This window comes from Frieseomelitta varia, unplaced genomic scaffold (genome assembly GCF_011392965.1).
Source record: "Frieseomelitta varia isolate USP_RPSP 00005682 unplaced genomic scaffold, Fvar_1.2 scaffold_231, whole genome shotgun sequence".
NCBI lineage: Eukaryota > Metazoa > Arthropoda > Insecta > Hymenoptera > Apidae > Frieseomelitta > Frieseomelitta varia.
The window spans coordinates 4,602-19,216 of record NW_025109959.1 but is presented as its reverse complement, the minus strand read 5'-3'; the positions used below and the strand labels follow the sequence as shown (position 1 = coordinate 19,216).

General features: G+C 35.7%; 1 protein-coding gene across 2 annotated transcripts in view; it reads right to left on the bottom strand.

Moving 5' to 3' along the window:
* LOC122527769 (DNA-binding protein D-ETS-4-like) overlaps positions 1-3,402 on the bottom strand; it is a 48,164-nt gene extending 44,762 nt beyond the window's left edge. For both annotated transcript variants that reach the window (XR_006306408.1, XM_043652255.1), the window contains exons 1-2: positions 3,006-3,402; positions 1,538-2,226 (exon numbers count right to left, since the gene is read on the bottom strand). Coding sequence is in view for 1 of the 2 variants with exons in the window: in XM_043652255.1 (XP_043508190.1) it covers positions 1,538-2,226; positions 3,006-3,391 (1,075 nt within the window). In the remaining variant the exon portion in view is untranslated. The remainder of the gene's footprint in view (positions 1-1,537; positions 2,227-3,005) is intronic.
* Positions 3,403-14,615: the final 11,213 nt, after the last annotated feature.

Below are 14,615 nucleotides of genomic sequence, written 5' to 3'. Positions count from 1 at the left end.
GGGAGGAAACAAGTTTGTCACGGAAATAATAATTATTCAGAATATTCCGCGTTTACCGATTTAACCTCTTGCGCTAGAATGCCACGCTTTTTGTTCCAGAATTGCAACATTTTCTCAGTTTTAAGTATATCCGAATGTAATCCAGGCAAAACAAATGATAAGTTTATCGCTTCTTAATAATTTCTATCCAATGATGGATCATACCGACGAGTTCAAAAGAAGAAGAAAGCGACGAATTATTGTATACGGTTCGGACACTCGTTATGGTCCGCAAATCGTAAGTTGCCAGCGCAAGGGGGGGTTAACTTGAATGTTGAAAAAAAAATAAATATTGACACTTGATTACTCGTTATGTTATTACGAGCATTGTTCCTTCACTTTATTTACCTTCCAATGAAGCTACGTTCTTTTTTTAATTTCATATGCTCAGTACACGCAAGATTTCATTCGTTTCTCAACTTTTTTATCTTCAGTCTGTCTCGCCTTAAAATGCACGGTAGCGAGGTTTCGCGACAGGCACATTTCACTGTCAAACTTTCGACGTTTGAATTTTAGGAGTCCAGGTGGACAAAGTAAGGATATTCGTTTCGGAAATGGTTCACGATATTTTTAGAATATACACCTCTTCTAAAGCACTTAACTTTATAATTGTAACAAGCAGTGTTAGACTCAGCCGTAAACCTGATACTGATTGCAATAGTAAGGCTTGCATCATCATATTCTGTACGTACTTTACCCTTTTTTGTTTTAATTTCATTTATATCGTGACGCGATCGTGGACGTTGATGTTAGAAAAATAACGGAAGCGTAACAACACGACCTTGAGGCGAAGCTCTCGAAATTTCGTAACCGTACGTGAAAGCATGGTGTGACTCTGTAACTTATTCCGAGCGTGACATCATGCGACCAACTAATAGTTCGAACCGGTCGCTCCTACGTTCACGAAGATAACGTCGCCCGCGGCAAGGTAGCGGAAGAAGGTCTAAGGAGTCTAATGGACGCTCACGCATCTCCTTATTTTTTACCAAGATTACATCTTTCCGCGTTTGTATTTATTAATTTATCATTCTACAATTGCCTCACGACAATACTTTTCTGACAATTATTGATTCGTTGAAAGTGCGCCTTGATCCTTTCGGTCTCTAATCTTTACATTTTTGATTGAATCATTTAATCTCGAAGTAGTCCCTTCATTTTAGTTATTATTACAATACGTTTTTAATTCTTTTTCAGCAAACGTAATCGTGACGTAATTGTGATATAACAGAGTCAATGCCTTAAATTAAGAAACTTTCGGAATGATCAAAGATTCTTGAATACTGGTATGTAATATAATTATTCAAGTTGACAGAATACAATTTCGCGAGTATTCACGATGAACGTGAAAACTCAAGAAGGGACATCGAAGATCCTGCTTTCAACAGGAATACTTGTTATTACCAACGCGTAAACTAATTGTATTCGTTCAAAGTTACCAATCTCCTCCAGCAAATTTGATGAACGATTAATGAAAATTAATGAGAGAAGATTCACTCACCAGGGTGAATACCGAGTGCCACGCAGGTGTTGTCGAAGTCCTTTTGCAGCTGCTGGATGGCAAGACTAAGGACAGGCTCGATCTGTTCTCTGGTCAGGTCGCCGACGCATTCGCCGGCTTCCATGTCTTCCACGAACCCAGTCCCGACGCTGCCCAGATCCACCGGTCTCAGATTGTACTTCCTCTGGAAGCTCGTGTCCCTCAGAACCTCCCTGAGCAACTGATGGTCGCTCTTCTGCCCGTCCTTGAACAGTTCCTCTTCCTTTTGCAGAGGATTATTCCTGACCTCGTCCTGTATTCTCTCGAGTTTCAGAACATTTGTTCTCGCGATCGCGGCGTCCGCGAGATCTTTTCTGGTACCCTTGAACAGCAAGCTCCTCAGAGGTGAACTGTTCTCGAGTTCCACGGGATCCGGCGAGGAGGAAGTGCTCGACGACGAGGACGACAACGGGGAGGAGGAACTGCTGGAGGAGTTGCTGCTGCTGCTGCTGCTGCTGCAGCTGGATCGTGGCTCCTCCTTGAACAGGATTTCCTTCAGCAACGGATGCCCTTGCACTGCGGTATCCTCTTTCTTCGCAAAGAAGTCCGCGTCAAGGCTGTTGTAAATGTCCTCCTCGGTTCTGGGCGGCGTGCACGGCACTGTGCAATCGGTCGAATCCTCCCTGTAGCCCAGACTCTCGGCCAAGAGTCTGAAATCAAGGGTGCCGAGGGTGTTTGTTAGAGACTCCATCTTGTAACTGTTGGACTGCCTTTACGTTTGTGAGAGACTTTTAATCCCTCAAGATCGGCGTAATAATGCGACAAATTTTATTGTATACAAAAAAGACGAAAGTCCTTTTTCGAAGAATCGTATCACTATACTGTAAATTTATAGAATAACAATATAATTTGTAAATTAATAAAATTCACGAAATAGATGTTGGAATAATAAAATAAGAGAAGTAACTTTCTCTTTGACATAGATTATATATAGATAACTATAGTAAAATATATAATATATATATAATAAAATATAAAATTAATATATTATATAAATATAGATAAATATATATTATATTAATATATTATATAAATATAGATAAATATATAATCCTTATTATATAATAAATAAATAAATAAATAAATATATATATATATATATGCCCTCTTAGAGGTTTGCGTTTTATCTATCTATCTATCTATCTATATATATATAGCCTCTAAGAAAGCAGAAAGTAGTGTATATAAAATATCCAAAGTTATAATTTCCAACAAGTTTCAACGTATCTACGAGAATTCACAAAAATATGAACTTGTACAAAACAATCCCGATTCCAACAGTCATCGTCAATTTCTCGAACAGATTCTGTAGACTCCTGTTTTTGATGGAGTAATTTATTTAATTTGAAGCTCGTGCAATTCGTGCATCAAACAACTTAACCGATCGATCAATTCACTGATAGAATTGCAGAAAGAGAAGATGACTTACCTAGACTCTTGCAGGATGGCGAGAAGATCGAGGCTCTTCTCCCTTTTCACTGGTTGCTTCGCCGAGGGTTCCGGGCTGGTCGGATAGAACTGAGCACTTTGAGGACTCCTGGGCACGTAATAGGGACTTGTCGGATATCCCGGTGAACCTTCGTGCGAGTAGTTTGGTGACAGTTCACCACCGGCGCCGGGATAAGGTGAATTCGAATAAGCGGTCGGCGAACCAGGACGAGGCGACTGCGCCTCCTGTTTGATATGCGCTGTCTTCAGCGTGTTCTGTGCGTTTGTTGCCGCATAATCGTCCGATAGAAGGGACAAATCGAACTGGAATGTGCTGTAATCGAATGACGGCGAGTAGCCGGCTGCGGTAGGTACTGTCTGTGGCATCTGAAACGAACATTTCACGACCCTAGTTAGTAACCCTATTTTTAACAATTTATTACGAAGATTTTGTACAAATAATTCCTTTATACCTTCAGACTTTTTGACTTTCAGCAATTGTAATTATTATTACAATGTTTCAGGAATAAATTCTGATACGTGATAATATTAGGCTGTGCATATTTGTGCAAATTTACGGAGAAAATTAAAGAAATGAAACTTGAATAAAAAATTATTCTATCTATTAAATATTATGTTTCGAATATTTAATGTATTGTGCATTTGCAGAAAGATAACAACAAAATAACAAAATAATAAAATATACAGTACAGTTACGATTTACCGTGGTAAATTTGAAAATTGTCTACCAAAGTTCAATCTTCAAAATTTTCACAATTTTCAAAAACTATGAATCTACATAAAAATTAGCAGTCGATTGCGAGGTTACAGCGTAGCAGTCTTTAAACTTTCCGCCTCTTCAAACGATTCAACGGCGATTTATTTCGTAGCGAAAAGATCTAGTCGAAATGATACACTTTCTTCGAGAGTGCATCGTTGGACCAACTGGTCATTTATCTCTCCGCGTGTTTATTACCCGTCCCGTGCTTAAACTCGTGTCAGTTTGTTACGCTTCGTAAGTCACTTGTGGCTTACGGCGATCTTCATGCCCATCTTCGAGGCCCTCGAAGCGACCGAGGTCGCGATATCGTTCTGTCAACTGTCTAATTCGAACGTTAACGTCATGATCATTTCGATACAAACGTGTAATTGCGCTCGCGAGCGTCCGATCTTTCATCTTCCATCGAAAGTTTTCAAACTACCTCTGAATAGGTTGATAAATGTATCGAATAAATTTCTGTTCAACATTTCGGTACAACGTTCCTTTGCTCGTCGAATGAAGCACACGCTGTTAGTGTAAATTTCAAAACAGATACTTTACACATAGATACTTCAATAAATAATAATAATTTATACAATATAATACAACACGATGATAATTTGAGCAAAAACTTCGTCCGGTCGGTTCGTCGAGATGGAGATGGTAGATCAAAGCGGGATCAAAGGATTATTCGATAGGATCAAGAGTCCCGCGATCCTTTAATAATAAATATCCTGCCTTGTAAATAATCGTTAACGACTCGCCATTATCTCTAGCTTCGAAAGAAAGCTCCAAAAACAGAAAAAAAAGAAAAGAAAATAAAAGAAAAAAAAAAGAAAGAAGACTAAAGGTAAAAGCGAGCGAGCAAAGGAAGTCCTAGGTGGTTGGAGCCGAAACGAAACGAAACGAAACGAAACGAAACGAAACGAAACGAAACACTTTCCCCCGACGTGGTGGTATATATGCCCGTGCACCTTAAGGGCCCATTTATCTCTCCGTGTGTTTATTGCCCGTCGTGTGTTTGACCTCGCATCAGTTTGTTACGCTTTGTAAGCCCATTACAACGTTCCCAGTGCATCTTCCCTACGCTCAGGCGGGGTCGCGTCTGACATTTTGACGTAGTGCCCCGCAAAGGTCGACGCGAAATAAACGATTATACCCGTACACGAGGGGGCCGCGGATTTGCACGCTTGCAGCGTATATACACCAACGTAGAGACACAATACCATCCCTTCTTCGTCGTGTAACACGTCGCGAGTGTACACCGCGTCATGACTAGAGGAACGAGGATAGAGAAGGATGATAGGGTGGAAAGGGGCGGAGGGGGGAGAGCGGAAGAGAAGGGGAGGAAGCTAGGAGAAGAGATACGGGTAGGCCGAGCCACAAAAGAGTACCGCTTATTTCTCGAGTTCTCTCTCCAGCCTCGCGCGAAAGGTCCCGGCCAAGAAAGAGAATGTTTATCTATGCTGATGGGATCTATGGACGATGGAATTCTTGGACGAGCTTTCGCGGTTCGCCTGCGCGCGGAGGAAGAGCACCCGGGGTGCTTTAACCCCTTTCTATTATGCAGGGATTTTTTTCTTCCGCGAGCGTGAACGGGATGACTGTGGAAACGTTCATGGATGATTGCGGCAACTGAGTGATTTCGCAATTCGAGCGAGCTCGAATTTGAATTTGTAAAATGCAGACCGGAGAGGTTTGTAATTTGTCGAATCGACGTTCTACACGTACGTTCCGTACACGTATGACTAGATATAATAGATAAGACTGTATATATATATATTAATATAATAAAATATAGCAAAAATATAGTAATATAATATAATATAGCAATAATATAGTAATATAATATATCAAAAATATAGTAATATAATGTAATACAGCAATAATATAGTAACATAATGTAACATAATAATAATATAGTAATATAATATAGTAATAATATTCCAATAACAGAATAGAGTACAATAGATTTTGTTGTGCAATTTAGTGTACTCAAGATGATTTTTTATTCCGACAAAGTTTATTCTACGATCCATGAATAACCACGTTATTCACGAAAGAGCTCGAAATTTTCGTTCGTTATCGTTCTATTCGTCGTTCGAAATGAAATTTATCCTACTCCAGTTTCAAGCACACTTCCATTTTCGAACGAAACTCTCCTACGTAACGACGAGTTTTTGCGGGCTTCCTCGGTTTCCTGCCATCTCCTTCGCCTTTTCTAAGGACCAGTCAGTCCATCGACGTCACGACTGACCAACGGTTCACCCGTATTTTCTTGCCTCTCGTGCACTGAACTACGGAATTCCAGCCAAGTCACGGAGAGGTCCGATCTCGTCAATTTTCAGAGAGAAATCAACACCTTTCAGCCGCGTTCTTTCGTTCTCGTCAGAGGAAGCCGCGATTTAAGAACGCCGCAGATCGTCGTACGATCACGCCGTTGTAATTAATTTTGTATAAAGGGCTGGCATTTTTGCGCAACGGACGGATATCTCCGCGAACAGCGACGATAAAATGTCATCTTAATGGCTCGTGCTTGGCCATGAATCGACTCGTAGTTGCGTTTTTTTGCACGACTCGCTGGGGATATTGATTGGGATGGTTAAAGTATTTGATATAATTGGACAGAAACAGAACGGAGAGTATGTGTGTTACGTGTGATTTTTTTTTTTGCTCCTGATAATAGCTGGAGACATAACATAACGATTCGAAATCGAAATCGTAATCGTTCTGGCTCGATATGTTAACGATCGTTAATACCGTTGAAGAATTCCACTTTTATTTTGTTTAATTATAAAATTTATAATTGTTATATATTTTGTGTCAAATGTGTGAGAAGAGATACTGTCTCATTAGTTTATTATGCTTTTTATATATTTCAAGTGACAGTGATTCGTGAAAGTATCCTTATATTTCTTTGAATTAACAATGTACAACAGTGACTACAATCACGATAGTTATTTCTTAATTCAGTGTTAATGAAATTTCAAAATGTTACACATAATTCGTAGAGTTTCTGCGAATGTTCAAATACTTTCGTGGGGAATTGTCGTAAATAAGATATGTGTTAATAATAATAAAACATGTTTCACATCGAAATCTTAACAATAATAATTAATTCAAAAAGATTGTTGTGTCGCGTTGTGATTAAAAAAAAAAAAAAAAATACGATTTCGCTAGTTTAACTCGAAGTTACGAAACCACTGTTTCTAATTACATAAGCGATATGACTTCGGCGATTATGCTTGTTCGCGAAAGCGCTGATAAGATGACCGTGACCGATTGATTCGCGATGAATCAGTAATTTAATAAAGCTCTGAAATTTCTCTAAATCGTTGCGAAATAATTTATCTTCTTATTGTCAGCTAGAACCTCCTATCTTTGCATTTGGGTTACATTATTGAGATAGCATGATGTTACCAAGATAATATACTATGTTATGGACAAATTAAAAAAAAGAACACGCGATGTTTGAAATTTTTTAACTCTCACATGGTATCGTTGAACCATTGTCGATCAGAACAAATGAAAAGTAAATTATTTAGTTGATACTGAAATTTTTCATTTAATTGAATTTTATAGTGATTGGATTGTGGATGTTTATGCATTTTTGGGAAATTTAAAATTGTAAAAATCTAGAAAATGTATATAACATGTGAAAATATATAAAATACTCTTATTTTTATATATTTCCTATATTCTTTTAAATTAATGTGTATTATAATTAACATAATACGACTGATATGATTAATATAACATAAATACAAAATAGAATCAAACGCCCTATAATTCCAAATGCCAAATTTCTATGGTCAACGTGGAAAATTTCAGGCAATTCCCACTTTCGATATTTACAAGTGCGAAAAGCAAAATAAAGGCAAGAATAAAATGCAAATACCGAAGTCCACTTTAAAAAAGATCGATAGGGAATTATCGGTTTCGCGGACGATAAGCACCTTCGAAGCAACACAGTTCCCATGTTAGCAATGTCATACGATAGTCAGAGAATTATCACGGTCGTGGTTTCATAACGATCAACACTTGGGCTAAATGGAATTTGCACGTGATCGATAATACTTTCGGCGAAAAAATCCTGACCTTCGATAGTACTCGTTTGGAGAAAGTTGCTTGCCGATTTTCGTTACGCTTTTCTCCTTTCGTTGATTTCCGTGTGCGCAAATTTCGATTATGCTAGTCGCGTGGTTACGAATTTGTTTTGACGCTGAAGATTCCTATTTCACGATCGGTCGTTTATATACATGTTTCGTAATTTGTGGGACCCACTTCGGGAGCTGGAAATTATTAATACGACATAAATTATCGTCATAGCCTATAAATAAGATACGTAACATTGTACAACGTTTCGTTTTATCGTGCCAATTGCTCACTAAAGTATTTAGATATTTGTAGGAACTTTTTTATGAATAATATTATTAAATTATTTTGAGATTTCATTCAACGCTGTCGTCATATTGATAAATTTCGAAATCAATCTGAAAATACATGTGCACGTAGAAATGAAAAAGTGTAAAATCTGTTCACAGAAATCGTAAAACTACCACAACCCATTTAAACAACCACAATCCATTGTATCAATACATCGAAATATTTAATAACATCATTAGTATACTTAAAATGATCATTCATACTCATTACATGTTTGCAATAATTATTTTATAATTTTTATATAAATTTACAGATTCGTTTTAAATTCTACGAATATAATCTCTAGTAATCTTTGTATTTAGCATTAGTGAAATAAGTATTAGCAAAATAATACATAAACTGTTTGCAATTGTACATATACGTTTTCACATTGGAATCGCGACACTCGTGTCTCAGTGTAGCGTAAGAAATTTCAAACAATTAATTATGTTAATTGCTCGAATACTTTCACGAGCCATTATAATTCACGTGCTTCAAACCAAGACTGAATCATATTTAAAATTCCAAGGTAAGATTTAAGAGGGGTTGGCAAGAGAACAACAGTCAGGTTCAAGGACAATAATTCTACGATTCACAGGATCGTACCGTCTTGGATGATCCCTAATCCATCGTGACGTAAATTAGAAAGGAGGATGACACCATCGTGCCGCTTTGTTCGCATTTAACAATCATTCTCCTCTGACTTCTTTCGACGGTGACTCGACGACGACGAAATTTCATCATGATAAATTTTCGAATTTCCTATATTTCTTTCATAACATCGATCTTTGAATATATTTAATTCAATTTAAATTTCAATAGTATAAAACGACAGCGTTGCGAATGAAATATTTACTAGAAGAGGGCGTTATTTCCTTTGAAATATATGTATGTTTAATGCTGTTTGATAATGTTGTTCGTAACTTGTCAGTCTACGTATCAATGTTTTATTCAATAACAGTCAAAAAAAAAAAAAAAAAGAAAAATGGACAATTGAAAAAAGAGTAAATCAGTATACGTAAAATTACAGGATATGTATTAAAAATTTCTTAAATATTATTATTGACATCTTTTGTGAAACTAAAACGAAATAGTATGTAATTCGTATCGTGCGAATTGATATAGCGCTGATATAAGGATGTAACGATTTATTTTGGACTCGAGTTATTATAACATGTTTTATTTGATATATATTATCTGTGGATTTTGCAATTATCTCATTTTTTGTATATTGCGACCGAACTGCTAAAACATTCTCTTTCCCAGCTGCGAAATGATAACGATATTGTCTCGCAGTTAGCTCAACATTTTTATTCGAGTGAAAATTATGATTAAAAAATTATAAATTGTGAAATGTATAATAAAATTTTTTTGTGAAGACATTACAAAATATTATGATATATGTGTATGTAAATATAATTACATACAGATTACTGTATATCATAATATTTAGTAATATTTAACATTTAATATTTATATTATATTTATATTAATATTTATATATTTAATTAACATATATATATATATATATATATATATATAACATAATTAGTATATTTGATATTTATAATATATAAATAAAAATTATAAAATATTGTAATCAATAATCTTGAATATAACATTATGAATTACAACCAAAAATACTATTTGCAGAAAGGGAAAAGAATTCTTCATATTCCACAAAAAAATTGCTCTAACTTTTATTAAAACTGGTACAATTAATTTCAATGTCATCCGTGAAACAATTCGGAAAACGAGATTCCATCGTGAGAACTTCCTTTTTCATCGAGACCATTCATTCGCTCATTTCACGCGTGCCATTTGCAAACCTGTCGTCATCTTTTCTTAAAGAAACTTCAATGAAGTAGTAAACAATTAAATCTCTCGTCTGGGTGTTTGTTAGCCTTGAGTGAAGCACAAAGGAAACAACTGGAAACCATCGTGCGTCTTTTTCTTTGCTAAAGAAGCGATTTCGACGAGGCAAACTCGTATATAAATAAGCAATAAACTGACAATTATTTGCACAATTTAATCCTCGCGTCATTAACATGCTCCAACCAGCTTAATCCACCGATCCTTTTAATTTATAATTATAAGACTGTTGCCTTGGAAATAAAATCTAAGTTTCCCGATTTAAGAATGCCCGATTAAAATTTTAATTTTGTTTTGACTTAAATTTATCTAAGAGATAGAATAGAAGATGGTTAGAAATTTAGAAATCCAACACAAATATCATAGAATCGAAGAATTCTATTTATCTGAGGGATAAATTTAAAAGTACACTTTTTAACGAAATTGAATTATTAAAGTCCATTAAAAAAAGTTTATAGAATTTTTGTGATATCGTAAGACTCATTTATTATAACAATTACGTTTCAAAATAATTTAAATTAGTAAATTACAAATCAACAAAATTAAATTATTAAATATTTCTTAAATATTAAATACTATTAAATATTAAATTATTATTATTAAATATTAAATATTAAATAATTTTTATAAATTCTGTGTGACGTGTTTCAGAACACGCAGATAGGGACAGACAGACGGACTTTCTATTAAGAGTCAAATGAGAAAATGATTAAAGAAACGAAAGCATTGAAATCATAAAATTCTGAACCATCATCGGCCCTCTCGATTACATTCGTTCGATCGAGATCCACTGCGCGTGATTACGAACGAGCAAAAACTCGATAGTCGTAACTTTTTTTGCCGCAATACAGTCTGCAGTGACAGGAGTCTCAATCGCGGCCGTTTCATCGTTGGAGAATATTTATGCCAGGGATTTCCTTTGCGAATTAATATCGTTGCGACAATACGCGAGCCTGTTTATTCTCGTAGATGCCTATTCTCGCCGATTCATCGATGTATATGCACGTCGGTGGACGATGTTCCATGTAATTAATTCCAGTTATGCTAAATACAGATAACTGATGTCAACCAGCCTAGAGTACGCGCACACTAGAGTATGCTTACACAAGCGTAAGCCAGTGCTATTCTGGAAATTTGTTAATTTTCAACAGGTTAGTTTCAACGATCATTTATTATGATTTATGAACACGATTAATTACAATGGATTGCTTCATTTATTGCGTATCATAGTATTATTATACTACATTATGTTATTCTATGCACTTGTGGCAACTTCGAGAAAAAAAGAGAGAGAGAGAGAGAGAATTTTGCATTCAGGAATCCAGTTCGATACACTTGCACGAACGAACGAAACAAACGCGCGGCGGCGTATTAATATGCTCGAATGTCACAAGATTATACCGTTACCTGTCACGACATTCTGCGCCGATCCGCATACTTCTCGCCGAGATAATAACCATCCGTGGTGAGACGCGACGTGGAAGCAAGCCGCGAGCATAATAGAACTCATCGGGGCCAACGTCAACGAAGCCAATCGGATCTCAATTCGAATCGCCGGATTGTCCGATCGACAATCGGCCAGAGGAAGATAAAGAAATTGAAAAATGACGTCCGGCGTCAATTAAGCGTCGCTTTGTTTTTGTTCCTGAGACGATAGCCCGTTCGAGTAACGGTGGAGGGAAGTGGTGGTTTCGCTTGGGACGCTCGATCTGCACATACGTTGTTCGTGACACACGTTGATGACAATCGCGACGAAGACGCACGATTATACGACTGTATAATACTCGATGCAAAAAGAAGAGAGAGAGAGAAAAAAAAAAACATGGAGGAACGATCGATTAATCTTCTTTCTTCCGAGCAATAAAGCGCAGTCCATTATGTAACGGTTGTGTTCGTTCAGCGGTTTTTCTTTTTTTTTTTTTTTCTACGGGACAATCGCGAATCACGTGGAACTCGATGAACAAAGAACGACCGAAAGAATAATTGGAACTGGGAGATTCGATTGACTTTTTCTTTTTTCTTCTTTTTCTGTGGAATCGTTGACGGAAGTGGATTTTCACATCCAGTGGCTTTTGCGGTTTCAATTAAGTCGGGGGATTACGTTTAATGAGAAGGCAGAACTGATAAGGTGAATTTTTATTCTCGTGTTCACTGTGTTTTTGAGGTTTCGAGAGGATGAAATTGAGGAAGCATAGAGCGACGATACAATACAAAAGCAATTAGCGGGCGAAATTGATGAAATTACGATTGTTACGGTAAACTCATTAAATAAATAATAATATTCTTCGGAAACGGATCTTTAACCCCTCTACAAGAAAAGAAAAAGGTTACTAATTAATCGTAGCTGGTCATTTCGATTTCAAATTCGGGAACTAGCAATTGTTATAAGCAGATCGTTTGATATACAATAGCAATGCGATAAGTGGGCAATGTAAAATATTTTGTAGATACATAATTTTCAAATTGTAGGATAAATAAGCGATTACCAGATAAAATATTCGTAACGCTAGAATCAAACTCATAAACAATCAAACTCATAAATATCAATTTCAAATTTTCTTCTTTTACAATTGCTGAAATGATACGGCTACTTCTTTTTTTCTTTTTTATCAAAATTATTGATTTCTATTTTAGAAAAAACAAATTAACAAATTGGTATTGCTTGATTGACTTATCTCGGTCACTATCGTTTAAATTGTAATATACATACCGAGGACTGGTTTTATTCTAGTGTCGAACAAGCTGAGGAATTTGAAGAATAAATTTCGCGATAAATTTTTCAAGGAATCTCGAATTACTCTCGCGTATAAAATATGACGCGCAATCGGATAATTGATGGAAAATACGAACGTCAATGGGGCTGATGTAAATCCTCGCTACGAAGATATGATAGGAAACAACGTATCCAAGTAGGAAACGTCGATTACAAAGATTCCGGAGTCACGTAACCGATGGAATGAATTATGTCTCTGGATGATATCGATTATCCGTAGAGACACAGCGAGAATCAAGAAATAACGTTCAATGTGAGATTCAATTACTTCAACCTTGACAATCGATCGTAAATATTTCGATAATAATATTGAATCGCACGGTTCATTCTATAAAAAAATCCAAAAAATGTTACCAAAAAAGAAAAAGACACTGTCATCTAAAGTCTGCTTCAACAAATTTGCAATTTTATGCAAATTTTATAAATCACACGCCGTAATTTTCTATCAGTCGGGGAGAAATTGCGAAGAACACGCATTTATTTTAATTTCACATCACTGGACGAAGCACTATATTTATTTGATATTTATTAAATTAAATGAATTCAATTTTTATTACAACTGTTTTATCATTAATCTGTTTTATCTATAATATTAACTGTTTTATCATTAATCTGTTTTATCTATAAACTGTTTTATCATTAAAGATACAAAGGTTATTAAAGTCCTACGCCGAATTTTGACAATCACACGGTAATAACACTTGAAATAACAATATTTCTCGACGCTACGAAGTTATTGATTTATGTGAACGTGCCTTTATTTTTTCCTCATTTCCGAGAAATATTTTTTTACAACATTTGCGTTTGTTTCTTAGAAACGACACGCGATTCTATGATAGAAACCAATTGTTAATTTTTACGATGAATATCCTTTCCTATTTGAACGTCACTAGTAGCATGAATCCAAACCTATGATTAATTTATGCGCGAAACACAACTCGAACGATACTGGGGAATAAATTTCCGAACAAATTATTCTTTGAAGTCTAATTTCCATAGATCTTTGATGAGAGTTTTTTATTCATATTCCTTCCGTCGGATTTGCACTAAATAAACATTCCGATTCGATATATTTAGCTTCAAGTTTTATGTTGACATTTGTAATCTCATCGTTTGCTTCTTTCCTTCCTTTTTTTTTAAAAGAACCAGAAATTTTAATTGTAATTTTGTAACGACGGCGTATGTCATTAGAGACTTGAACGATTTTTGCATTACAGTTTCATACTTTTAATGTTAATGTTAAAGATTGTACGGAAAGTATTGTGACACGCCTCCTGGGAATTTTAAGAATTTTAACCTCCGTTAAAAGAATGTCGAATTCTCTTCGTTGTAAGGTCACCAAGGTTCTTACGTTATAGATCATGGCGAATCGATAAATCGAGATGTTGTATCGAGGGTTTCGATCATAATTGAGTTTGCGGCAGTTGAAAATAATCAAGGTAACATCTAGGTAATTCTCACGAAGCTCTTCCTACAGCGAAGAATCTTTTCGTCCTTGCAGTCGAGCAAGAGAGAAAGGATAGATATTTTTCTCAAATAAGAAATCACTTGGAAATGTTAAATAAACTTAAGTTTCCTACGTGATTTCCAAACTAGCAATAACAAATTAGTCGAGACAGTTACTACAAATTGTTATTATTTTCTTATTCCAAATAAAATGTGCGATAAATAGCGATAAAAAGAGAAACAGGGAAATGATACGATGAAACGAGCACGGATACTTATATAAAATGGATATTTATAGAAAATATTTTGAATAACAATGTCACAAATATCAAGAT